The sequence below is a fragment of the Pygocentrus nattereri genome, chromosome 8 (assembly GCF_015220715.1).
Source record: "Pygocentrus nattereri isolate fPygNat1 chromosome 8, fPygNat1.pri, whole genome shotgun sequence".
Lineage (NCBI taxonomy): Eukaryota > Metazoa > Chordata > Actinopteri > Characiformes > Serrasalmidae > Pygocentrus > Pygocentrus nattereri.
In genome coordinates, this window is record NC_051218.1 from 26,411,858 (window position 1) to 26,438,191 (window position 26,334).

The 26,334-nt window shown below is 37.7% G+C and overlaps 3 protein-coding genes across 8 annotated transcripts; all 3 read right to left on the reverse strand.

Annotated features, from left to right (window-relative positions):
• Nucleotides 1–555: 555 nt before the first annotated feature.
• On the reverse strand, nucleotides 556–2,812 carry LOC108436715 (transforming growth factor beta activator LRRC33-like). The gene is made up of 2 exons (XM_017713371.2): nucleotides 2,649–2,812; nucleotides 556–2,567 (listed from the first exon to the last, which is right to left on the reverse strand). The coding sequence occupies exons 1-2, from the start codon at nucleotides 2,760–2,762 to the stop codon at nucleotides 726–728; spliced, it is 1,956 nt and encodes a 651-aa protein (XP_017568860.1). The 5' UTR covers nucleotides 2,763–2,812; the 3' UTR covers nucleotides 556–725.
• Nucleotides 2,813–3,468: 656 nt separating this feature from the next.
• LOC108436716 (tumor necrosis factor ligand superfamily member 13B-like) lies at nucleotides 3,469–11,540 on the reverse strand. Of its 4 annotated transcripts, none has more exons than XM_017713375.1 (6): nucleotides 11,330–11,540; nucleotides 11,135–11,165; nucleotides 10,929–10,985; nucleotides 10,464–10,576; nucleotides 5,188–5,338; nucleotides 3,469–4,285 (listed from the first exon to the last, which is right to left on the reverse strand). In XM_017713375.1, the coding sequence occupies exons 1-6, from the start codon at nucleotides 11,531–11,533 to the stop codon at nucleotides 4,173–4,175; spliced, it is 669 nt and encodes a 222-aa protein (XP_017568864.1). In that variant the 5' UTR covers nucleotides 11,534–11,540; the 3' UTR covers nucleotides 3,469–4,172. The 4 variants fall into 4 exon arrangements, with proteins under 4 accessions (XP_017568864.1, XP_017568863.1, XP_017568862.1 ...); XM_017713374.1 differs by having other exon boundaries at nucleotides 10,929–10,982; nucleotides 11,135–11,174; XM_017713373.1 differs by having other exon boundaries at nucleotides 11,135–11,174.
• A 621-nt stretch (nucleotides 11,541–12,161) lies between these two features.
• LOC108436703 (ectodysplasin-A-like) lies at nucleotides 12,162–25,387 on the reverse strand. 3 transcript variants are annotated; one of them, XM_017713354.2, is made up of 8 exons: nucleotides 24,914–25,387; nucleotides 17,356–17,443; nucleotides 14,680–14,709; nucleotides 13,774–13,950; nucleotides 13,633–13,667; nucleotides 13,440–13,491; nucleotides 13,117–13,238; nucleotides 12,162–12,682 (listed from the first exon to the last, which is right to left on the reverse strand). In XM_017713354.2, exons 1-8 carry the CDS (start codon nucleotides 25,217–25,219, stop codon nucleotides 12,422–12,424), a joined length of 1,071 nt encoding a protein of 356 aa, XP_017568843.1. In that variant the 5' UTR covers nucleotides 25,220–25,387; the 3' UTR covers nucleotides 12,162–12,421. The 3 variants fall into 3 exon arrangements, with proteins under 3 accessions (XP_017568843.1, XP_017568842.1, XP_017568841.1); XM_017713353.2 differs by having other exon boundaries at nucleotides 13,123–13,247; XM_017713352.2 differs by having other exon boundaries at nucleotides 13,117–13,247.
• Nucleotides 25,388–26,334: the final 947 nt, after the last annotated feature.

The window sequence follows — 26,334 nt, forward strand, 5'->3', positions numbered from 1 at the left end:
TATTAACCTGCTCCTGCTGCAGCCTATCAGCTGATTACAGAGCCCTCCAAGAGCTGAATCAGGTGTGTTGTTCAGGAAATCATAAACCCAGTAAAGAATGGAAAATACCACAAGCTACAAGTTACTGCTGCCATGAGATAGCTGATAGGCGGTAATATTTCATCACAACAAAAGGGAATAAAATCGACATGTTGGGTGTTCCGTTCTGGGGTTTATGAAGACCGTTCCTCAGGATCCTCTTGTTTCTAGCACTAGCATCTGCAAACTCGGAAAACAGTACAGTTTCATTCATTAATGAAAAACTGAGTTTTTTGTCTTTTTAGACACATCAACACAGGACTCATAAACAAACATAAATTCATAATTTAAAAGGTAACTGTGTTTTCTTTTTCTTTTCTGAGTTCAACAACTGCCCATCCTGTGTGGTTTGATGCAGTTGGTTCTTCTGCCTTGATCAGGTGCCCAGTGCTTGCCAGCCTTCTGGACCATTTCAGCCATCTACTCAAAGTAAATCTTAAAATAAGTAGAATAATATAAATTGTAATAATTGTAGCCTTTTTAAAAACAAAACATTCTTGTTAGGTTTTAATGTATTTATGTTTGTTACATGTGCAGATAAAATCATTCAAATACAATTTAAAAATCATGACACAATATTTGTTGGTGGTGCATGCAAAACCATGTATAAAACATAAATGTCTTTTCTTTGACAACAAATGTTCTTCTTAAACAATTGATGGTCCCTTGGACTGCATCACTTTCACCAGCACCACAATAGTAAGGAGGATGATTAAACATGATATAAATACCCATATATAGCTTGTACCTTTCCAAAGGGCTTCCCTTTGACATTGTATGGTGTGGTTTTGCAACAAGTGACACATAATATCATCACCAGTCTTATACTGACACTTGGCTCTTTCCAGGTCTGTAATGCTCACATGATTCTCACGCAAAGTTGTTAGCCATCTTGTATTACAACAGTTGTATAGATTATTGCTGATATAAATAAAATCTAATTCTTGAAACATATTTGTTAATAAAAAGTTCAAAGAAGTGAATTTATTGTTTCGTAGATCAAGGACCTTCAGTGGTGAACACCTAAATGATTCTGGAAGAACTTTAAACCTGTTATGAGAGATGTTTAAAGTGCTCAGCTTTGTCATACATGGAGTGAACACACGTGACCTGCTTGTATTGCTGTTAGCAATACTTAGTGATTCAAGGCTTCCCTGCAAACCTTCCAAAGACCCTCGTGGCAGAAATATATTTTTGTTGCCTTCTAGATTGAGAGACACTAATCGAGTGTTAGCAAAGGTATTAGGAACAATAATTTTGATCCCATTTTCTCCAAGATCCAAGTGTTTCAGACTGTGTGCTCCCCTGAAAGACATACAGGTACTGTTTGATAAATTAGCCTTTTCATCACATAGCTTCACATCATTCTGTCTAAGGATGAGTGTCTCTAATTTTGGAAGGGAATCAAATAAGATTCTGGGCAAGTGTTCAATTTCATTGTTGTGCAGATTTAGATGGAGTAAAGATGGCAGGGATATGTTACTGATTTCTGTTTGGTTGTCTTTTATCAGCATACCATTGCTGATGTCCTGGAGACAGTTGTCACTCAAATTCATTGTCTCTAAAGACAAGAGTTTGCTTAAAGAATTTAAAGAGAAATTTGTAAAATCATTAGCACTCAAGTCAATGTAGCGTAATGTTAGAAGGTTCAGGTCATTACTGTTTCCTGCATAATGAATTTCTGTGTCCTGGATTATATTTCTGTGTAATATTTTAGCTTCTGAAATAGAGATTTCTAATCCTGAAACGCCAATTTTGTTGTATTGCAGATGAAGGTACTTCAATCTATTTCTTTTAGGAGCAACAGGAAAGTACAGAAGGTTGTTATAGCTTAAATCCAGAGTTTCAAGGAGATACATTTGGTCATTCGGATTAGTAAAGAAGAATTCGATTGAATTTCGGCTTAAGTTGAGAGTTCTTACTTGAGGAAGCTGAAAATCACAAACATGTACCAGATTATTCCTTGCCAGGTTCAATACTGATAGTTTCTTCAATGGTTCAAACGTTCCTTCATCAATTTCCAAAATATTGTTGTTTTCAATATCAATATTTACAAGGTTCCTGTTATTTTCAAATAGAGTTGGTCTAAGTTTAGTCAAACTATTTCCGTTAAGAGTGAGCTGTTCAAGAGCAGTTGCATTGTGAATATATAAACCCACAGCACCGTCATCTAGATTATTCAGTGAAATGTCCAAATGCTTCAGTCCATAAAGGCTTTCAAAGGCTTTGCTGTTGTTCATTACATTGTTGTCCAATAAATTCATTGCAAGATTCATGTAGTCCAGATGGATCAGGTACTTGAAAGCTTCTTTCTCTATGAAATTCAGATGGTTGTAACTTATGTCTAGCATCTCAAGCGATTCTAGGTTAAGCACATTTAACTGTTCAATTGAATTGCTTGACAGGTCAAGTGCTTTCAGTCTGAGGTCCAGATCTGCAGGAATTGAGCAAAGGTTTCTATTTCTCCAGGACCACTCGAAAGGATTGTACTAGAAGAAAAAACAGGAATAGGAATGTGATAAACTGCTCTAAATAAGTGGAGAAAAGTCAGATCTAGTAGTAAATCCTACCTGCTGGGATCTGTTTGCCATTGCCAAGGAAAGTACGGGTGCACACAGTGTGCACAGAGCAATCAAGCTGATAAGGTCCGCAGCCATTTGTGAAGTGTCCCTGACAAGATGCATTGTGTTTTATTGCACATAGTCCATTCCTTTATAGCTCACTCTTTATCTCTCTCCCCTTCCCAGTGCCATTAGTATTGCAAAAATGCAAATTAAACCATGGCGTGATATACAACCATCACAAAACAGGAAACTGCTCTAAAAAGATTACAGTGACATAACACAGAGTAACACAGTGTTAAAAAAAATGTGCCATAACTTTTGCATACAACCCCCAAATTTTATTTACTTAGATTTTCACCATTAAGACACAAAGTAGTTCACAGACTTTCACTGACTAGCTATAGTGATACCTTGAAGCAAAATAACACAAATTTTTTACCCATCTTGTTGGAGATTAATTTGTATGTCAGTTTTGCAGCTTGGCATTTTTACATATCTACTTAATCTGTTTTGTCATGTTGAATAATAATTTGTCTTTAGCATTAAATGTTGAATGCTATTGTTTGGTTCAGATTGTTATAATACTACTAATAATAATAATAATATAAATAAATAAAGCGGCTTTCCACTTGTCTGGAGCATCAGTGGAACTTCCAATTACTATAACAGTTAAAATATATAAATAAATGCACGAACTATTTAAACTATAAACTAGCTCCAACAAATAACATTAAATGAACATAGATCATTTTATAGAAAAAGTTAATGTAACTTAAACTGAAGTGGATGGAAGCTTTTTAAAATGAAGTGAAATCATTAAGACAAGTAACAAAGGTGTCAATTTAATTTTAGAAAAGTAAGACCACACATGATTAGGAATATAATTTATACACTTTATAACACGCCAATGACAAATTGATTCATGATTCACCCAGCCTTGCGGGTTGTTCTTATCCCAGGTAGCGGGGTATCTGATCTTTTTTGTGCTATAAATCCGGTTTATTTCCCCCAAATGTATAGGCATATGCATCATCATCCTGTATGTGCTAAACTCATACACATATATGGTTTAGCCTTTCAGTACATGACCACTTTTCTTAAAAAAAAAAAAAAAAGGAGCACCTCCCTCCCCTATTTTCACCTACAAATAAAGTGCATAGCACATTACCACCCATATGCTATTTCTCCATATGTTTTTTCCTAATTCTGTGGTTGTCAGCATGGTTCAGTTGCATGAGCTGCATTTGGAATTGGTATCTGGTAAAAGTGACATTGTTTTTGAAAGCTCTTCCTGTTCTGAAAAGCTCTTCCTATGTGTGGCTATCTAACACTGCCAGCTTGTAGCGGTCACTCATGGACATCATCCCCTGGCAGCCTTATTTCCTGATGATAATAGCTGTCTAGTTGTGTGAAATCCTATGAGCCCTGCTGTAATGCGCTTTTTTTTTTTTTTTGTATTTTGGCAAATTCATTTTTGTGTATAGTTTGTTCAGGCTGGTTTGTTACTCTGCACATTGTTGTTAGCAGTTCTTAGAGCTGTATTATTCCAAAGAAGGTAGATTCAGTGTCCATGGCAATCTGTGCGTCAGGTCGGAATGGAACAACAAGCTCCAGCTCATCTTGACAGCCCAGTCGTGCTATTCCTTTTTGAAAAGGCATATAAAGATCAAACATCAGTCAAGCACTTCTTGGTAGAATACAACACAGAAGCTGTTTACAGCAGAACTGGTACTAGAAGTTATTGCTTGCAAAGTTGCCTCAGTCCTTCCTTCCTTTATAATATCAGGCACTTATAATAGCTAAAGTGTGTTCACCTAAGGGAATCTTCTCTCTGCTCTCTATACAGAATCTTGAATAATTGTTTTAAATGATTGTTCATCTTTGTAATTCTGTATTTTTTTTAACATTAGCAAACTGTGATGAAATTGCCTACAACACTCATGATGCAATTCGGGGCCACAAAAGAGTTTAGGGCCCTGTTTGAGCAGCTTGTTGAAAATGTTCACTCAAATGTATATAACAAAATGTTTCTAGCAGGTCAGTCACTTTGTATGTGTAAGTGTCCTTTACCTCTTTACCTCTAATGTAATAATAAGCTTAAAAATAAAAAGCCTCCTGAAAAGTTCCCTAAACAGCACAATTTATCCTTGCTGAAACATTTCCAGCACTTGTTAAAATAATTAACAAATGTCTCCAGTGGTATGTGTTGAGTGCAGAGACTGTAATTTGATTTCATCAAAATATTTTAACATTTTCAACTCAAACTCTCTCAAACTCTTTGTGAGCTAGTGCAACCTACACTGCCCCCATCTGGCTCAACTTGGTATGACAGTTGTAAACTGTGGGACAAAAGAACCTCAAGAGGGCAAAGGCAGCAAAGGGGAATCTACTTTACACAGCTGATCTGACATGTAATAACACCTTTATTGTCATGTACACAGATGTTAAAGAAAGGAGAGTACTACCTTACCCAAATAGTTTTATTTACTGTTACTTTTTTATTATAATAAAAGATTGTATATATTTTATGATACATTATACGTACCAGCAGTATAACAGGTGTTCACTGGGTTATTTTCTGGCATTTCCTGCAGACAGTGAAACAGGCTTGTGATTGTTTGTTCCATCCCTGCTACACTTGATGTTTTCCTTGTGATCACATGGCCCATGACTTCACTTGGGTTTAGAAACAGCACCTAGAAATTAGCACATCGTAAGTTTGGTTTATTTGTAGAATTAATCATGCATTCAGACATTCAGTAATAATACTAAGGTACAGTACTAAAGCACAATCTTCAAGAAATCTTTTTTTGTATTATAAAGTAATCATTATGTCTGGATTGAGTTTTTTATTTTATTTTACCATTTTCTCTGCACAGAGATAGGTTTTGCCTGTATAGAAAGGTGCATATGTACAAACAGGTGACAAAGCAAAATCCTGAATAAAGGAGTGGAGGAACCTGTGCTCTTGTCTGGAAAAGCAAATGCTTTGAGAAAGATGTACTGAATTAAATCATGCCACACTCTGTGACATAAAAATGCTGGCCAGGTACAATTGACCTAGATGTTGGATCAAGACAGTAAAAACAGAGGGACATTTTGAAAAGGGGCACCGAAGCAAAATCCTGGAGTACTCCCCATTCTGCTCTCAACACACCTGATCCAACTAATCTTGATAGCATGCAGAAACTTTTGTGACTGCTCCTCTCCTGCCTCAGGAGAGTCCAGAGGTACCAAGGAGAGGAAAGGGGCAGGAGTGGAGAGAAATAGCAGAGTTGGGGAACAAGGACAGCTGATTCCTTTCAGCGTCATTAAATTTGAGGTCAACCACTGTAGAACTGAGCCGATCACAACATTCACTTGAAAGCACATCCCTAATACTCCTGTATCCAATCACAGCTGTTCTACGGAGCCAACAAATTTACATTTGTGTGGTTCTATTTTCCAATTTTTTAAATTATTATTATAAATCAAGTATAAAAATAACGCAGAGAATACATGAACATAAATGAAACAGAATTTAAAGTATATTTGGATAGCTTCATGCTTGTCTGTCCTTTCTGGCCGTGTATGCAGTGATGTCACTCTAAAATCTGTAAAAGTCTTACTGGGTAGTATGCACTGCTGTGTCCATTAGAAGCCACTACCTCTAAACAGGGTTTGAAATTATGATTGAGAGCACACATTCAATAGCAGTGATTCTCGTGTCTTAATGCAGTGGGAGAACAATCTGTCAACAACAATATAAAGACGGATATATTACAGAAGGGGTCAGTGCATAAACACCTCATTACAACAAACAAAATGCACATTTAGGAGTTCAGAGGTGTGAAAAATAGGCACATAAGATAAAGTAGGACAAGCCAGACAAAGAACATGACAACAGACAGACAGTACAAAAGACAAACAAATAAAGAGAAAAATAATAATAAAAAAAAACAAATAATGACAGGGCGTTATACTAATAATTACAAATAAATAAATAAATAAATAAATAAATAAATAAGTATACACATTCAGCATCTTTGTACCTACTGTAGAAATCTGTATCAACATAACTAGCGAATACTGCTTTGCTGTACAGAAAAAAGGAGAGCCAGGGTGTCCCCAAGACCACATAATGTGTGTGAGCAGTCAACGCTGGCTATGGCTTTAAAATCAAGACATCAAGGAAAAGTCAATTTGCTTTGAGGTGCTGATCTGTGCCAAACTATTATCTTGAGTCCCAATTATGTGTTATTTCCCATGATAATAGATCGTCTGTAATTATCATGTAAATACTGCTTCAGCATATACATCACAGGAGATAACAGCACACAAAGTGATATTCTGTCTTTTGTACTATCATGTACACCATCAAATGTCATCATCAAAGTGAGTAATAGCTACATATTAAGGAAGCACTGATACTATTTTTTCAGACTGAGTAAGAGTATGAGTGTTTTTTTAGTTCTCACCAGAGAGGCCATAGTGTCCTATACTGTATACATCAGTTTTAGTAGTTAGCTGAGCTGCTCAGTTTCTCAGCACATTTACTCAGTACTCAGATAGGCAGTGTGCTGTTCTGAACGAAACAGCTTTTTATGAAATTATCCATAAACAGAGCTGCCTGTAGAGGCTGCATTTCATGTAGCATGGAATTTGTATATGCATGTCTGGCTTTAGAGGACATTCAATTACATCTCAACCAGCGAAAAAGACTTCAACAACACAAAAAATTTGCTCCTCAGATGTGATTACAGCTGTTACGGTGTTTTAAAGAGAGACAGAGAGCATCACAACTATGACATTTACTTTACTAACAGCTGTAGAGAAGCAGATTTCTCATGTGAAACAAAAACCCACCCTTATCCACAGTGACATTACTCGATCCAAGATAATTAATGCAGCATAAATCAGCCTAGAATTTAAATGAGCTTTTCAGTCTTAAGTTACATTGCACTTATTTACACTAATAACCATTTTATTCTAAGTAGGTCATGCCCAGACAGCATGAGCAGACACACTGAAAAACTGAGGAGCTCAGATAACTACTACTACCAAGTGATGCACATGGCAGGACAATACAGCCTATTTGCAGCCTGTTTTACAAAGAGCGTTTAAAAGATCAATATTTTACTCTTTATACCTCTCTATTCTATTAAATCACACAGGGTAAAGTCACAAAAAAAGTCACAATATACAGACTTTGGTACTGCAAATAACAACTGCATAATAAAATGCATCCTTCTATATAAAAAATTATTAAGCATTTACAAACTATGATATCTCTTACTTGGTAATGCCCTCTAGCATCTGACAAACCCAGAAGACATTACAGTGGCAATTATCCTCACTGCACAGTCCTCTGATACTATCTATAACTGATTTACATGTGCGCGTGCCCCTGCGTCAGCCGACTGTGTGACTTGTGGATACAAGATTGTGAATACAAGATTGTGAATACAGTCAGAGACATTATAAAGGAGACCAATCACTTGTTGAAATATGAATGGGAAATCTTGTGCAGATCTCCACAACAGACACCATGTTGAGGGTTACATGTGCAGTAGCCAGACCAAGCTGGAAAATCATGTTTTTTGTGTGCTATTTGAGCCAAACACACCAAACTACACTGCTTATGTCAGATTTTATCAGTAATTTCAAATATGTCTTTAAAACATAAATATGGCTTTTGGTTTTATTTTAATAAGACTCTTCCTGTTCAAAGAAACAGGAGCCTGAGGTCCTATTACAGAAATGTTCATCTAGATCTGACAGGTCAAGATAATATTTTCCGCAAATTCTTACTATAGAAACAAATCTCATCTAAATCTCATATCAAATTTTACAATTAACTCATGCCTGTTATGAAGCAATTGACCATAGGTGCACAACTGAAATTTAAACATGCAATTGAGATAGTTAGCCAGACAGCTAATTATTGTTACTGATATAAAGCAGGTCAAACAAAGTAAATCATGCTAAACTTGTTAAGAATAGTGATAATGCATTGTGCTGTTTATCTGAGCAACGCTTTATCCGAAGCATTTTAGTTTCCCAAATGATTTAGGCAACCGTGCTCACATTATCGCTGTAATAATTCTTTATCTGATGAGTTTTCATCATTAACACCTAATGTTAAGAGGAGGCAGTGGAGATTGTGTCTGCAGTGTTTGGGATTTTTAAAATGCTGTTTAAAAAAAAAAACCCTCACAAGTCAAGCACAGTTTTTAGTGTAGATATAACGTCATTTTGCTAGTTATAGTGAACTATGCTGTTTCTCACCGCATAACAAAATAGAAACAGGCAGTTAAAATAGAAGTTAAGACACCTCTGCGGTTGTCTTGACGTTAGGACAGCATTTAGGAAATTTTGTGTAGTTAGTGTGTTTCTGTAGTACTGTTCCCTGCTGAAAAAGTACCAATTTGAAACCAATAGGATTAAATCCAAATGCTTTTCCTTGCTAATGGGAATTGGCTTAATGGTTCCAAGTAGAGACCAGTAGATTCCTGTGGAATACCTTTGGATCCTATTAGGAAACCATCAAATGCATTTAAAAATCAGTCTCTGGTCACCTGTTAAATTATTCCTTTCCACTGTGATATCAACCCATTAAAAAGGCCACCACATTACATAACAGATGGTAGGTTAGGATAAGATTATGAGGTTAAGAACTGTTATGCTATAATTGAGTCCTAACTTGCCATGGTGACTAAATGGATATAAGATAGGATTTCAGAGTTAAGAGGTTTCTGTTAAACGGCCCTGGTCTTGCATGACTGTATAAACTGCCAGGCAGCAGTGCTAAGATGGCCACTGAGCGGACGGACTTTCCTATCAGGACTTTGACGCAGCACAGTCTGAGCGTGGGAAGCACTGTGAACTCAACGAAGAGTCTGTCAAAGCATCTAATCACAATATGAAACTGATGGATAAAGATCCCCATGCTGAAGACGCGAAAGCCCCAACCTCACCTAAACAGGCCAGAATCGATTTTCCTTCAAGTGCAGCTCTGTAAGATTTATATTTCATTCGTAAACATTTTATTTTGATACAGCCGCTTTTGGACCATTTCTAGTGAATAGTTTGTAGGTTTTCAAACTGCATTAGCTGTTCATTATTTTAATAAAGCATGACTTGCTGTCTTTTTTAAAGGCAGGAATAGTAACAAGTCTTTTAAATGATGCTTATTGTGATTGGCTGTTTTTTCCTAAATAAATGACTGCAGAGAGGGGTTTTCTCCTGCATTGTCCAGCTGATACAAATGTATAAAGGTGTTCTAAATAAATAAAGGTATAAAGGTAAACTAATAATGAGATCAATTTATTTAATGAAAAAAGTAATCACATTACAGTTGAGAGAAGTAATCATGTGTAATGGATTACTATTTTTGGTTAACTACCCAAACATTGCCCTTTATTTTTCACCTGACTGTCTTTGTACAGGCTTTCTGTAGCCTGTAGGCTAGACTTTATATTTAAGTGACCAGTCCTATCTTAGAAAACAATTAGAAAAGTTTATTAAAATGGGTCATACTGAGAATTATATACACTATAATCTATTGCGAAATGACTTATGGAATGGGCCTGAAAGCATTAGGAAAAAATGGACTTCAGGCCCATTCTTTGGGAAATATTTAACAGTTTTACTCATCACCACTTGACATTAGTGACGGATTATAGGACTAATGAGATCTCTGAGCTATCTTAAGACATTTTTGTGATGGTTCATGAGCACTATTGCACTTATTAGATGTGTAAATAATTTGATTGCTTACATTCTCCAGAGAAATATATAGCAAGTTTAAGCTGAACATTAATCAGTGGTTTCATATATTACCTGGCCATACACCACAAAGTAACTGTCTTCTTGTACGATAACTTTGTTGTTGAGTGTAGCTAGGGCAGGTCCACGTTGTGCAGCTATAGTCCACGGAATGACGGTCACATTTCCTTTATCACAAGAAGTAAAACAAAAAAGGTTTGATTATTTAATAAGTATACTCTCTTAAAAAATAGGCAACACAGAAGAACCTCTAGTAGTTATAAATGAATACACTGAATATAACTGAATAAACTTTCAGTCAAGGCTTCTTTGTAGAACGTTTTTTGTTTATATGATATACGAGTAAAGGACTTTGTTTGCAAGTTGTAGTGGTACAGGTTAAATTCCAATGAAAGTTTACATCCAAGAGCCATTTAGGAACATTTATTTTTACAAGGTGTTCATATCGTTGCAATGTCACAACAAATTAGAATCTTTATGGCCGAGTTTCTATTAATGCATCTGTAATTGGAATCTTACCTCTTAACTGTGGCTTCTCATCACCTTTCGCTACTAGCTTCAGGAATGAACGCTCTGCTGTGAGGAATACACTGCTATGAGTGGGTACTCTAATGGATGTCAAATGTTGCCCTGTACATGATCTGTGTAACTGTAAATCATGTGAAAATAGCCATAAGTTACAAGCGTACAAAGTGCAAACATATGGCTGTGGTGTTGGTACTTACGTGTGCAGCCAGCCAGCTCCTGTTTGATTCGCTGAAAGACCTCAGTGAATAACCATTGGTCATATTGGTTTCAAGCATATCAAGTAAACACAGTGATATAAAGTGCATGACAACCAAACATGTCAAAATTTCAAAGCAATTTGGGGGATTCAAACAAAACCACAGTAAGTCAAACTGAGAAATGACCTGACATACCTCCCATGTGTCAGACATCAATATGTCATCCTTGAGTGTGCTTGACGATTGCAGCTGGGCTAACTGAAGGAGCAGATCCCTTTTTATTATCCTCAGTTTGCTTTTCAAGACATTGACTTCTTGGATTACCCAAAAACTTATTGATAATACAATTACACAAATAAGCAGATTAAAACAGGCGACAATCTGCTTCTTGTGGAACATGGTTATGTATGATTACTGTAAAAATTACTGTACAACTTCTTGTCTTCTGAAAGGGAGGATTGGAGAAGTTACTCTCACCGGAAATTCTCAAAATAGACTGCAAAATGAGGAACTTGTTAAATATGAAGAAAAAAGCACAACTCTTATTCGCTTGTGTTGTTGGAGTCAAGATTTTAACTATGTGCTAGGATACCACTGGAACCACTGGAACCAAGTTTACAACATTCTCCATCAAGTAATGTTCATTTATACAATAAACCAGTCAAGTTGTATAACAGTGGTCAAATATATGGAGCAGCCAAGGGTTTGTTTAATCATACAGGATTTGTTTGAGCTTGTTAGTGTTTGTGTCAGTCACTAACCATAAATTCAAGTAATTCAGCACACAAAATAAAATGTGAACATGAGAGCGTGAGAAGAAGGGGAAAGAAAAAAAAAATGAGACACTGGAGCCATGTTTCATTTCATGGCCTCTTAACAGCAAATGCCTGGTAGTAGCTTTGCCAAGTTTGGTCCACACTGTGTGGTTCTCTCAAATCTCCAGAGCCACAGAATATCTTCGTCGTGTGATAAATCCTTGAGTGATATATTGCCATATCAAAATATGAAAACTGCAGTCCACACAAAATAGATTACAAATTAGAGTATTTATTGTACCTGAATCAATTTACAAAAAAAGTATTTTCTATTTTATGTACATATATACATAGAGAAAATAATTTTATGTACATCAAGAAATGAACGATTTCCATAAACTGATCTGTTATTTTGAAAACACTAATAAAAGCAGTATTACTAGGTGTAGGCCTCATATGATTTTTTTAGTGCAAATGTGTGTGAATGAATATTGAGTGGTGGAGTATACACGGGGGCAAGGATGTTCTCTGTTTATGAGAGACCAGTAGAAGGCGCATCTCCCAGTCTCACACTGCCCAGGAAGGTGGCGTGATCAGTCATGCTGATTAGCGAGTCATCATAAACTATGCGGATGGAGATGCGCTGGTGGGCGTGGAGAACGCTCACGCCAGCTGTGTAACACGTGTTGAACTTGCGCTGGCCAGTCTCAATGCTGCATGTGCAGCGCAGGAAGGGCACGCGATCCACCAGCACCTCGTAGCTGGCTATGTCCGTGAAGTTCAGATAGTAGATCTGGTCAGACACAAAAACACATAGAACAGGATACCATAATGTTTTCATGTGCTTTTTTGTGATTCTTCTCCCCTTTACACTCTACTTTCCCACTTACTTTTTCCTGATAAGCAAATGATCTATTAAAATATAGTTTTATCTGCTCATGGATAATCTGTATTATGCTTCCGAGAGTGCTAAACTAGCATCAATAATTGCTTTGAACATTCGCCTGAAAAACATCACATGAACAGGGAAGAACTAAATCAGTGATTTTGATGTCAGGGTGACCTCTAAAACAGTGGGTTAATTTGCCATTTAAATTTGTCAATTTTAAGGGAGTAGTAAACTTAGAGCAGCTACTGTCCTGCACTGATTATGAAGTAAAATCCTTGTTGTGAAACACATATTGTAGAGGTGCATGCCGGGAAAAAGAGGCCCAGGAGCGTACTCACTTCTACCTGACTATAGATGAAGTAGGTGCCATCCATGAGCACCTCTAGCTCTCCAGAGCGGGAATGCATCTTGAAAACCTTGTGGTGCACGGAGACCATTTTCCAGTTTTTCAGCACACCCTCTGGAAGATCTCAGTGAGAGAAAAAAGCCAATCACTCAATACCAGTCACAGAAAATGAAACTTCCCTACTTTTGGTAAAACTGGAAGTGTGTGCCGATTTAGGTACATCACATCAAGACACGCAACCAAGAATAAAGGACAGTGATCAATTAATGATGTAATTTTCATAATAGAAGAAAAAAAAATCTGAAATATACTTACCTTCTCTCACTAGTATTGTCGTCTCCTGACCTTGCAAGTGTACAACAGCAGGCTAAAAACAACAAACAATTATCATTATTAGTATTATTAGAAGGCCATCTTTTTTAAACAATGGGGACATTTATTTTAAATACCACCTGTACAACACAAGAGACATCTCAGTATTATGTCCACTTCCTGCTTAAAAACCTACCTGGAACTCCCTTGACTTTGTTTTGTCAACAGCTCCTGGGGGGAAGAAAAAAAAAAAAAAAAAAAAACACAGATGCCTTTATTCTCACATCTTTTACAAATAATAAGCATTTGGTGTTTGTAGCACAAGCAATTTTTTTACCTGCTGGCCCTTGTGGCCCTGGAGGGCCCCTTGGTCCTGGAGGTCCAGGTGGCCCTGCAGGGCCTAAATCATTTCTTCCAGGAATACCAGGAATCCCTGGAATACCAGGAGGGCCCTGTGGCCCTGGAGGCCCTGGAGGCCCAGGAGGCCCAGATGCACCTAGCAATCTTTTCTTGCCTATAAGTGGAAACAAACATGTAACAACTGATTTTTTTGGGTGCAGACATCACATATAATATTTTTTTCTATATTTACAGACTCTCGTCTATAAAGAATTTGCAAAACATCACTTAGAACAAATATGGCATAAAGTGAGATTAAAGTGAGTGTCTAAGCAGTATGTGTCTAGCTAATCAAATACTGCCCAGTAGCCAGGTCTCACTGTGCTAAAGTGTCCTTAAAGTGAGGTATGGTGGTGGAAGCATTATTTTATTGAGGTGCTTTGTATTGGCATTCCTAGCAAGAAACATTTTCTAGATTTGGGAAAAGGCATACAAAATAACTCTCTACAAAAAACCTCAAAAAGGAGAAGTTGATCTTTCAAGAGTAAAACAAACTAAAGCTAAAACATGCTGAGACCTGCTGTAATAATGTTCTAAAGACACTGCACATCATGATAACCTTGCTGCTGCTCATTTCTGAATGTTCTCTATACATTATTATTGGATATTAATTACATAGTATTAGTTATGTGTTCATGTCTATTATATAATGGATAAACTATGTTACATTTATTATAATAAGTGTCTCTCAGTTTTGAAATTATTCTGTAAAACAGAATGTATAACTCACAAAATGAACACTAAAAACCTCTGGATTGTGACACAATCATGGTATGTTTATCAGTTATACAATTATATAAACCTGCTTCAGAGTGACATTTTTGGAAGGGGGAGCTGAAATTACCTTTTTTCCGTTTTTCCCTTTTTTCTGATTCTGAAAGAGAAAAAAATGAAATAAGTAAGTTGGTGTACTCTCCTGATTAAAGCCCCTGGATAACCCTGGGTAAAACTGGATAGTGTGGAAACAAAAAAGATATTAACAAATATTTTAGCAAAATACCTTGTGACTTATCTTTTAACAATCACACATGTGACTATAATTAAGAGGGAAATGGAAACTAATTATTCCTATAATGACATTTCTACAAACACCAAATAATCATAATTCAGCAAATGAATGTTGAATAAGTGCCATGATGCATAATGTGTTTGTTTTACACTCTAAATTTGCAGGTTCTATAAACTGTTTGCGAGTATTTGAAATAAGGATTACCTGTGCAGTAACTATTTACAATATAAACAATAAAAATTCTGATTTTTCAAATTCAGTTATTGCCCATTTCTACCCACAGCACCTCTTGGGCAGAAATCTTATGAAAGCACAATCGTCATTTTGTACCATTCAGAAACAAAACACACGCATAGACACACACACATACACACACACACACACACACACACACACACACACACACACACACACACACACAAACTTCACTGAGCTTCAGAGAAGACCTGGGCTGCATTTTAATGATGTGGTCAGAAACTCTGGGCCAGGTAACTCGGAGCAGTGCACTTACAGCTTGTAAGTGTGGATTCCGGTACATACACATGTGCCTGAAGCATTAGCCGGCAATGGAACTCGAGAGGTTAATTAGAGAGATACATTATCCTGCCAAAATCCTTTCCTTTGAATTAGGCCCAGATGGAAAATGTAGATGAAAGTGTGTGCATGTATGTGTGTGTGTTGTCCAGGGAGGTGGGCATCACTACAACGCCTGTCTGACTAGTGAAGTTTACACACTTGCATGTTGCAAAAGAATGCTTTTTAAGTGCGCTCCTCTAGGTTAATGTATACCATGTCATTACAACTACAAAGGCCGTTTAACCTTAAAACATTCACTGTTTGAGTCCCCCAACCACCCCCCCAGGACATATGGCCAGTGTGTTTTTTTTTCTACTGCACAAATTACTGGATGCACCCGCATGAATTTGTCTTAATGAGTAACCCTATCTGAAATCTGGTCCACGTTATGAGCACAAACGTCTGAAATACAGACGGCTTTTGTGATCTGGAGTTGAGATTACAGAAGACTTTGTCTGTATGGTTTGCGCAGGGAGCCTGGGAATAATTATTGTTTAGCGTCTGAAATTTTACTGATTTATAGCAAAAGTCTCGCAAGGTACATTTTTTTTCTCGCTCCCCTGCTCTTTCAAACACAATCAGCACACTTTCCTGAAGTGCTCATTGTCACGCAACAGAATGTGGGAAAATTTATCATGTTCCTGGCATACTGTAGCACTTGTTGCGAGACGATCTCTGGAGGGTATGTGAGCAATTATCACAGTGGATGAGCACTGGGGGATTTGCATGCATTCAAAGGACAAACATCAAAAGCACATAGCTGCATGGAGCATATGGATCACTGGTTGAGACATTACAATGCCCTGAGAATCAACATTGATCTCAGAGCCAATAAACTTTTAGAGAGTGTCAAAAATCATAATACAGACACGTCAACTAGGATCATATATGATGTGAGTGTAAATTACTGTTTATAGCAAGGCCCGGGGAATTTACATATCCATACTCTGCTCACAAATGCATTTTTTCATACCAACTCATGCCAGGTTTTGATAAAAATTGCTGTGAAAAAAATCAATTCTAAGACTGCAAAGTCACTACATAATGAGTTTCCAATTTAAACGCTATGCTATGTAAATGCATTTGGCACCATTCTCACAATTGGCTCAGTTATACAACAAGTTGCACACATAAAATAAATATTATTTGAAATTAATAATACACTTAATTGACCTATTTTGGCAATAACTGAGCTGTGCACTGCAATTTACCATTAGGTTGATGTTGATTTTTGTCTGCATTCTGAAAAGCTTGCATAATATCTCAACAGTTGCTACAAAAAAAACATAATTGTGGGTGGAACATGGTTAGGTCAACTATAATGTAATATTCTAAAACCCTGACACAGGTACATATGTCTTACTAACATAAAGTGTTCCATAATATTAATGAGATATTCACAATAGTTTCTTTTGTGTATTCAAATGTAATCTGTTTCAAAATTGGGTAACATTAATCAAACATTGTCTCTTTTTCGCTTCTTATTCCAAGTATAACATATTGATAGTCATAAACCATTCGCTGCGGCTTCAGATTTGTGTTTAAAAAAAACAGAAACTTAAATAAGTGCAAAATAAGTGCAACAGACCCACTGTAATGTTCTGCTGCTGATTAATGTATGTATGCAATGTGTACCAATGTGTGCTCTGAATTAAATTACAAAAAAGAAAGAATACTTGAATATGGAAATGCCAACAGTCCAGATATCTCTTGTAAACATTTTCCAGTCTTCCAGTCACCACACTTGCAACATTCGTTATAATTTAGTTAGCTTTTAACATTCAAACATAAAACTGGAATGCAAACAAAACATTTCAGAACAATCTCCGATATCAAAAAACAACAGTTCTGACGTCTCCGATTTGTAGCAGCGAATGGTATTTTAAAGTCTGTTTGAATATTAAAATGGAACGGACAGAAAAATAAAACCTTTACCTTTGGCTGCCCTTTTTGTTCTCCAGAGAACATTTCTGTTTTCTTCTGTGAGGTGGATGACATCATGCATTCTTGATGGTATTTCTGCCTGTAAAAAGATAAGATTTTGAGTTTAGTTCTTGAAAAATGATTGTAAATGTGCAGTATCAAACACTGTGGTTTGCATGATATATGTGATAGCTGAAAATATGTTAGTCACAGAGCGCACACACACACACACACACACACACACACACACACACACATAAAGCAGACACAAACAAGAGAAATACCATTTTCCCCTAGAGAAGCAGAGGTGTTACATGAACAGTGTCTTATTTGCCACTTTTTAAATCAAAAGAGATATACAATAAATTAAGGTTGAGCAATGTTCATGTTTTAAAAGATTCGAAAAAATACCTGTAGAATTATTTTGGCTCCTTAAAAATAAAAAATTTCACACATGGTCAAGCATGTTGAGAATTCGTTTCCACTGCATGAAAACTGTTTCTCACTATTCCATTTGTGTATTTCTTGCATCTCAAATTCTTACATTTGTACATGGTGGTTTTTGCAAGCATTGCAATGATGGTGGTTATATGTCTGACTTGTGGATAGCATCTTTCATACCTATAAACATGCGTGACAAAGTTGCAGATCACCATCTCAACATAGAAATAACATTGTTGGTCAGGATTGTTGACACTGTGATGATATAGTCAAAATAATGAAGCCTACAATGAATAAACTTTTAAATGCCAAAGACGTGCATATTTTAGTGTGGAAACACCTCCCAAAGTAGACTACACTGGAACCTTCAATGGAAGCAATGAGTGAGCAGAACAAAGGAGCAGTGATATCCTTATGATAAAAGGCATATAAGCACACGAAAGAAGCCTAACTGTCAGCTGTGCAGGATTCCTTTTTAAAGCCTCTGTGCAGAGCTGAATGTTGAATGAATGCAAACCTGAGAAACCACTGGACCAGAAAGCTTTTAGTTCAAGCAGACAAGATAGTGCTTGGACATCACACATGGCGTAAGTCACTGATATAGCACACACCTGGCACAGGATAGCAGGATATCCATATTCTTGCTGCTTGATGGGAAAACATTTGTTCCTATATGGGGCAGTCATGGGCTGGAGGTTAGGGAACCAGTCTTGTGACCAGAAGGTCGTCAGTTCAAATCCCAGAGCCTACAGCACATGACTGAGGTGTCCTTGAGCAAGACACCTAACCCCCAACTGTTCCCCGGGCGCTGCGGATTGGGCTGCCCACCGCTCCGGCCAAGTGTGCTCACTGCCCCTTAGCGTGCGTGTGTGTGTGTTCACACGAGTCTATGTGGTGTTTCATTTCACGGATGGGTTAAATGCGGAGGTGAAATTTCCCCGTTGTGGGACTAATAAGGGTCACTTAATCTTAATGATTTGATAATTAATTTCTTCAAACCAGGGTGCAGAGGTAAAGAACTTTTATCTGATGAAGATACCCAAGTTGATTGTCAGAGTAGTCACTGACCAAGTTTTGAATGGCATAATGCTGAGAGGAGGACAAGGCAGGGATATATGCTAAGCCTCTACTACTGTGACAAAGACTAAACTAAAGAAGCAATTGTGGCAGCATAGTACTTCAGTCAGACCATCTGAAAATGGCAGAAATATCCAGACAGTTTTGAAAGGTTATTCTGACAGGAGTCACAAAAAGTGAGTTCTGGCACAAAGAACATACAAGGTTACAGCACTCATTTCATTAATTTATATTGCTCTGTAAGTACTCCGACAGATGTTTACCTTTACTAATGCAGTTTATGTTACAACAATGTTTAATGTGAGTGGGTAGTGAATGACACTTCTCACAATCTGTAGAACTTAAGTTTATTGAGACTACCAATTTATTTGCTAGCTTTTTTTTTTTAGGTTCAGTACTGTTAACCCCGTTTATGAATCATGAAACGTACTACCAAACATAAGTAATTAATAATAAGTTAATACATCATATCCAAATAATAGTCCTCCTCCCTCAACGATCCCACTAAGCGCTTATGTACACACTTCAAACAAGGTTGATTTGTACAAATTCATATGAAAGTGCAATGACAGAGACATAATACAGACGAGAACAAGTTATTTAATTGTCTAAATCATTGCTACTATAACTCACCCGGTAACCAAAGCCACTTTTGTCTACTTCAGATTTCAGACACTTGCATGAGCACAAATGCCTTGAATTTCACCTCTGTATACAAAAGGTGGAAATTTGTCACTCATCCAAGAAGTATATTCATTCTTAGGTTTTCTAGTTTCCATTCTTTTCAAACTAGCATGAATTACCTGATTATAATAAGAAAAAAATGGTATCACGGTCTCAGATGGCAAGACTAAATTCATCCCTGTGAACAGGAAAAAGGTGTCTAGTTCCCATTGAAGAACTGAAGAATTGGACTGAGAGCTGCCCAGGTGTCTCAGTGTAAAACTACAGGTGACCTAACATGACCTACTTTCAAGCAACCACATCGAATTTTTCATGTCATTGCAACTGACACAAATTGTTTTAACCTGTTGAGATTACACTTTAGATGCTATTACTGTTTCATTGGTCTCCTTTGGGACAGTAAGTGAGCAGAAGGCAAATGGGTTAAACTGACACTGGTCTGAAAGCAGGAAGATCAATGGCATGTATACTGACCTGTGGCAAGAAAACAGGACAATTCGTCTAGACTGTGCAACATGACTCTTAGGCCCTGTGAACAGATTCTGAAGAGATCTACACTACATTTCAGTCTTCTTAAAATACTCCAAAACCCTGTGCATTTCAATATGCCCTGTACACTGATATCAAATGCCTGATCATAGAAAAGATGTCACAGGTCTTTGGTTGACGAGAAATCTTCTTAATAGCCCCAATGGCTTGTACTGTCTGGCTGTTTCCACATGAGAAAAGTCTCTCTGCATGTGCCTGATGGAAAACAGACTTCCATCGTTCATGGAAAAGACAGCACTTGGAAGTGAGCCTATGGGCATGAGCATGTTGTACAGCAACCCTGTTTGGGTCATGGTGCTCTATTAAGCCAGGTTTAACTTCAAGGTACGGTTCACTGTTGTCAGCTAGTTTACACACATTCTCTTTGGAGGGCTCCCAAGACCCATTGTGAGAGAGGCAGACATAAATTATTGCACAATATTACACAATTTGATCGTTCGGAGTTGCGCTCCCAACATCTGCAACCAATTTGTTCAAAGGACGCCATTCGTTTGATGACATGCGCTGCATTTTGGCGTGTTCGATGCTGTGACACTTGAAAATGATGTTGAGAAGAAATCATTTGGGTGGATTACATTTTCCCCCTCATTTTGTTCTCAACGTGCCATGTGTATGAAAACACTTCTTTTTTGATAGCATTTGTCTAAAATATTCCCAGAGTATCCCTTTGTTCTGAACTATTCGCTAATACAAGCAAAGCCAAGCACTGCTCAGTATGGGCTTTGCCCTCATTTCCCCAGTTGGGTTCATTCAATTACAATGCCTTGAAGCTAGAATGACCTAAGGTGCTCTGAGGGAGAACAGCCCATGAGGATCTTTGCCATGGACAATACCATTGACTACTGGGAGTGTCATATAAAAGTCAACTTGGGTTCAAGAACAAACAGTTGTATGTGTGAAGTCATAAGCATAACACCCCAGTGCTGATAAAGCACAGTGATTGAATGGCTCATCTGCACACAAGTTCCCAGATGTTCTCCTGTTCAGTGGGCTTGTTCATTTGGTGCGCAGGTGTTTCCACAGCATGGATCCAGGTGCTGGCACAGGGGTTTCAAGTCAACGAAGTGTCAATGAACACTCCAACACATGGTTTTCTGAACTGCTCTTGCAGCCAACTTTCAAGCCTCATTGTGGAAATCTGTCAAAAAAAAACCTCTCTGCTGCACATACATAGCGATTGAAGAGCATTTGGAATAAATTACTTTGGATATTAGACACATATACACATTGTTAACACTGGATCCCTTGTTCTCCATGAAGAACTGTTTCTTACCTCCATGGCCCTGATTAAAAGCCTAGTGACACTGCAAGCTAGCAGGTGTTGGAATGCCAACAATTAAGGCATGCGCATAAAAGAAACAATTAATTAAAGCACGTTTAAATCTTCAAAGTGGAGCTGTCTGGCAGTCCACAAGTGAGACATGTCTATTTGGTCCCACATGCTCCTGTTTCTTCAGCTATGTAAACTGTGGTATCTGTAATCACGATTGTTTAATGCAGACATCTGGATCGGACAGCACCGCCGTTAAATGTTTACAGCTGCGTGAGTTTTTCACCTCACAGAGCATCACCATCTGGCCTAAATACCACTGACATTTCTCAGACTTTTTTTTGCCCAGCAAAAACAACCACAGAAACAATGTCAGGTATTTAACACAAAGGTTTCTTTCATGTCTAACTAACTGTCACCGATTTGCATGCATGGGAGTAGCACCCATTAGGGGTGAGTGATATAACGATAAGATAGAATTCTCACAATAAATAATTATGATTTTTTTTTTCAAAATATTTTGTGGGTATTGTCAATACCTAAAAAGCACAGACAGTGTGTTTCATTACAAAAAAGATGCAGACAGGCTCTCAAGTGGTGTAACTGTATGTTTTGTCATATTGTCAGGAGATCACAAGTTCGAATCCCTATGATGCTGAGACTCCAAGAGAGCATAATCTGTCCTGTTTGATTAGATGGAGAGATCAGCTGTAGAAACAATGCAAAACATTGTACAGAACAACTGTTTTGCTAGTGCATTATGGCTGTTCCAGCTTATGAAACCTCAAGTACTGTGGTATTATATTTTTGCTATTTTGCTAACCCTTAGCATTTAATGTAAGTCCTGCAAATGGAATTCAGACTGGAATGCCAAATGTGATGCCCAATTTTGGCAATTCTTGAGAACACAACTGACTCAATTTGATCAAAAAATAGCAGAGTCCAGAGGAATTGACTATAAATAAAGGGAAAAGGAAACTGTACAGATAAAAAGACTATCAGCTTTAGTACTGACTAATGTATTGGTCTGAGACTTGAACTGCAGTTTTTGAGCAGCTGAACAAATGAAGCCCTTATCATAGCAAATACTTTTACTATACTGTTTAATATAAACATACAGCATCATTAATTTTTTTTGTATTCAAGACATATGCATATGCTCTTTTATCTTTGACTCATCATCTGCCATCACCATTAGACATGGATACAGTTTGCACGTGCACTTCATCAAAAGCTGATAATGAACAACAAGTACAACACTCCACTCTGTTCTTTATGGGTGGGGGTGTTCATGCCATTGCAGTGGCGTGAACTGTCTGGAACTTAATGATTAATTCCATCTCCTACTCTTTCAAAGCCTGATGCCGCAACTCAATAGCCACATATCAAATTTGAATGGCACACGTCCAAGTTCCTGATGTTCATCCAAGCCCCACTAAATTTCCTCAAGCTGGTGCACCTGCTAGTAATTTGGCTAATGTTTTTCCACCTGCTACCTCATGGTCAACTGCTCCCTAAATCTTCCATATGGTGTGCAGTTCTATTCATTGTGGATTCAAATATTTCCAATTTGGGACAACTACAGAAACAGATGAAACAAGCCTTGTAGATGCAGCCTAACATCTGCTTTGCAGTACCGCCAAGGCTCAGCTTTCTCTGTTCCATCTATTATGCATATTTGCTTTATCACGCTCCAGTTGTTAAGATTCAAGTGAGACGGGTCTCCCCAAGTTTCTCTTTCTTTAGCACATAGCATTACAGTAAAGGATCATGGTACATATGCAGTTCATGTAAAGCTGGACCCCACTGAGGAGACTAGAGCATGCACTTCTTTGCCATTTTAATCCATTTTCACACGTTAGTCTAGAAAAAAATTAAAGTGCGGACAAATTGGAAAAGTAGGGAATGGCTAGGGATGCTATATCTAGTGCCTGTACAGCATTCCCCAACAAACACCGACATTCTAATGTTGCCAACTGGCTTTCTACTGTTCCAGAATAAGAACTGACAGGCCACATATGTGCATGACGGACAGCATTCTAAATCCAGTTTTCAGTCCTGGATTTTTATAGGCATGTCACTAGGTGGTCAATCAGTTTCATCACATCATCAAATCAACTACCCGTAATTACAAAGTACAGGACCAGAAACTATGTTTATGGTCCAGATTTAAAAGACTAAAGCCTACCAACAAGTATAACACCCCAACCCACCAAACATTTGGGTTTGTTAATGGCTGTTGGTGAACACTGTGCTCTTGAGTGGTTTGTGCCTTACCATGAATTGCAATGTTAAACTTGCATACAGCATACAGGTCCAACACTATGCCATTCCATTCAATCCAGCTGTCTGCTGATCATTATGAATTTCCTTAATAATCATATAACATCATCCTTTTGTACACTGAGCATTCTGGAAGAGTGGTTTGCAAATGCCCTATGAAGCCTTAAGGGACAATCTGAGACCAGTTTAATCTTGTAAAATCTGAGTGGCAGGAATCCTATGTAAAAGCATACCTTCCGCTCAGAGTAGGTTGCTTCATCTTTACATGCATGTCCATCACTGCTTATTACATATGTTCAAAATATCTAGCCAGTCTCAAAGCAATTTCACGTTCAAATTCTAACGGACCGTTTTTCAAACTGAATTTAGAAGTCCTTTTAGAATTTTCTTCACAAAATATGCGAAATGTCACAGGCACAAATGAAAGCAGCATATCCCAGTTTGACATAAGGGCTTGCTTTGAAAGTATTTGACCCCCTCTTGTGGTTCCTATAGTACATTAAAAATAAGTGCCGTTTCAAGCAAGAAGACCAACCACTATTCATTTTGTGAGTACAGTAATCAAAGGTTAAATAGGAATTAAGTTAATAATAAATAATAATTTGTGTAATTTGTAATGCATCGTTATTTGAATAATAATAGCATGCAGCCAAATGTAGTTTCTGGCCGACACCAAACCAAAACTTGCTGAAGATTTTTATGACACAAGTGTATTTACTACTATTTTAGCTTACAGCTCATAATACACACACACACACACACACACACACACACACACACACACACACACACATACATACATACATACATACATACATACATACATACATACATACATACATATATATATATATATATATATATATATCACACGATGCTTACCCTATTAACGGCGATTTTAAGCATCAGTTAGGTGCCACAGGTAACGTTAACTAACAGCTGAGACAAGGGAGCAATAACCATACACTGTGACTGGAAACCACTGAGGACACACAGCAAACAGTGCAGAGCCGTAAGCAGCTAACAGCTAAGAGAGATTAACCTTATAACTTCACGTTGTTAGTGAAACACACAGGGGCACACAAAACGGCCAGTGTTCAATTAACTAACTTCCACACCGTTCGACTGTGTCCAGTCCGACTTAAACGACCACTGTATGTGTTCATTCACTGCATGCACTGCAAACTCAGTTGTAGTTCAACACCGGGGGACGCTGTTATGAAGTCAGTACTTCGGGTTAAAACTATTCTGGAGAATTTTGCTTACATTTGAGCTGAAGAGCAAATCATTGGCGTTAACCTCTGGGTCTGCTGGAACGCTGGGTCTCCTCACATCTTCAGCGACAGCGCTGATCTTCGGCTCCCTTTTAGTTTGCGAGAGCTCGCGTTTGACTTCGGACCGAAGATCCAGAAAGCAGGACAGCGTGATCACGTGTAGCGACAGCGAGACAACAAAGAATCCGAAGAAGAACCTGCAGCTGCCGCAGTTTTTCGTACACGCGCAAGAGGAATGAAGATGAGGGCAGTCGGCCTTAAGACCAGGAAACTTGTCCTCTAAACTTTCGCAGGCCATCGTGGGAAAAGGTTAGGATAGTGCTATCTCAACATAATCGCGTCTGTCGCAGGTCCTGAGTCACTACAGCTCATCCCATTGAGAGGCGTGTTTCCGTTACTCAGAAGAACTTTAGTGGTATCGCAGAACAACGTTTGCGGTTACGGTTCTGTAGTTAAGGTGTTCAGACCCCGCCCACCTCGTCTCCAATTGGCCCTCTCACGCTTCCTGCGTCATTTTACGTAAACGTTTACGTTCCAATAGGGTAGAATGTTTTGGGGTTTGATTTGGTGTTTTCTACTCACCGATGGAATTAATGTTTTCTTTTCTTCTGAATTTATGAGGTTAAATTGGGAAAATATTATTTAGAATATATTAAGATTAATCTGTTTAATTATAGTTCTACAGTCGACTTGGACTATCATTGGGCAGATGCTCTAGAGACACGCTTGATTTTCTTGGATTTGTAAATCGATTGGATAGTTATTCTAGGGAATCGGTTCAATAGAACGATTCACGAGTCGGACCTTGCTGTTTTGTTCTCTTGAATTCAAAACTTGGCTTTATCAAGAACCTTCATATAATTTTAATATTAATGTTTCTGGCCTACATCAGTGATTTGCTCCAAGAATAATAGCTACAGGCTTTGACTCAGGCTAGTTGACATTTGTTTGTTCATTTTCATATTTAACCCTCAAAGCTAACAAACAGTGATTTTAGCAAATAGTTGCATGTAACTTCAGCCGGGTAAAGACAAATCTGGATTATTTCTTGTAAGTGTCAAGCATGGTAGTTATTAAGCATTGTGTATTAATCCTGGTTTCTTAATCAAAAATAATACATGGCTATAAAGGGCTGTAAAGCCAGTAGAGGGAATATTAATGGGTGTCACCTGATAGCCCTCACTACATAGCACTTTAGGAACAAACCTGGGAAAATATGTTGACCTATAATGTTTAGCAATCACATCAGTCTACTAATATCAATATGTGTGTATAGACCCTTACATTTTACAATACTGTAAAATGCTTCTACATTAGCAAGAATATTCTGACAGGAGACAAAAGTCACAATGAGTACAATGAGTACAAAAGAGTGGATATAGTACACTGGTTTTCTGACATAAATATATACAG

Excerpts from the sequence above, each read along its gene's own strand:
- LOC108436703 (XM_017713352.2), bottom strand. The coding sequence starts at position 25,219 with ATGGCCTGCGAAAGTTTAGAGGACAAGTTTCCTGGTCTTAAGGCCGAC. Across the intron at positions 14,710-17,355 it reads AACAAAAAGGGCAGCCAAAG|AATCAGAAAAAAGGGAAAAA; the intron begins GTAAAGGTTTTA and ends TTTCTCTTTCAG. Across the intron at positions 13,951-14,679 it reads AAGGGAAAAACGGAAAAAAG|GCAAGAAAAGATTGCTAGGT; the intron begins GTAATTTCAGCT and ends TTCCACTTATAG.
- LOC108436715 (XM_017713371.2), bottom strand. The coding sequence starts at position 2,762 with ATGCATCTTGTCAGGGACACTTCACAAATGGCTGCGGACCTTATCAGC. Across the intron at positions 2,568-2,648 it reads TGGCAAACAGATCCCAGCAG|TACAATCCTTTCGAGTGGTC; the intron begins GTAGGATTTACT and ends TTTTTCTTCTAG.
- LOC108436716 (XM_017713372.1), bottom strand. The coding sequence starts at position 11,533 with ATGTTCCACAAGAAGCAGATTGTCGCCTGTTTTAATCTGCTTATTTGT. Across the intron at positions 11,059-11,134 it reads GGAGCTGGCTGGCTGCACAC|TTACACAGATCATGTACAGG; the intron begins GTAAGTACCAAC and ends CATGATTTACAG. Across the intron at positions 10,577-10,928 it reads TGAGAAGCCACAGTTAAGAG|GAAATGTGACCGTCATTCCG; the intron begins GTAAGATTCCAA and ends CTTGTGATAAAG.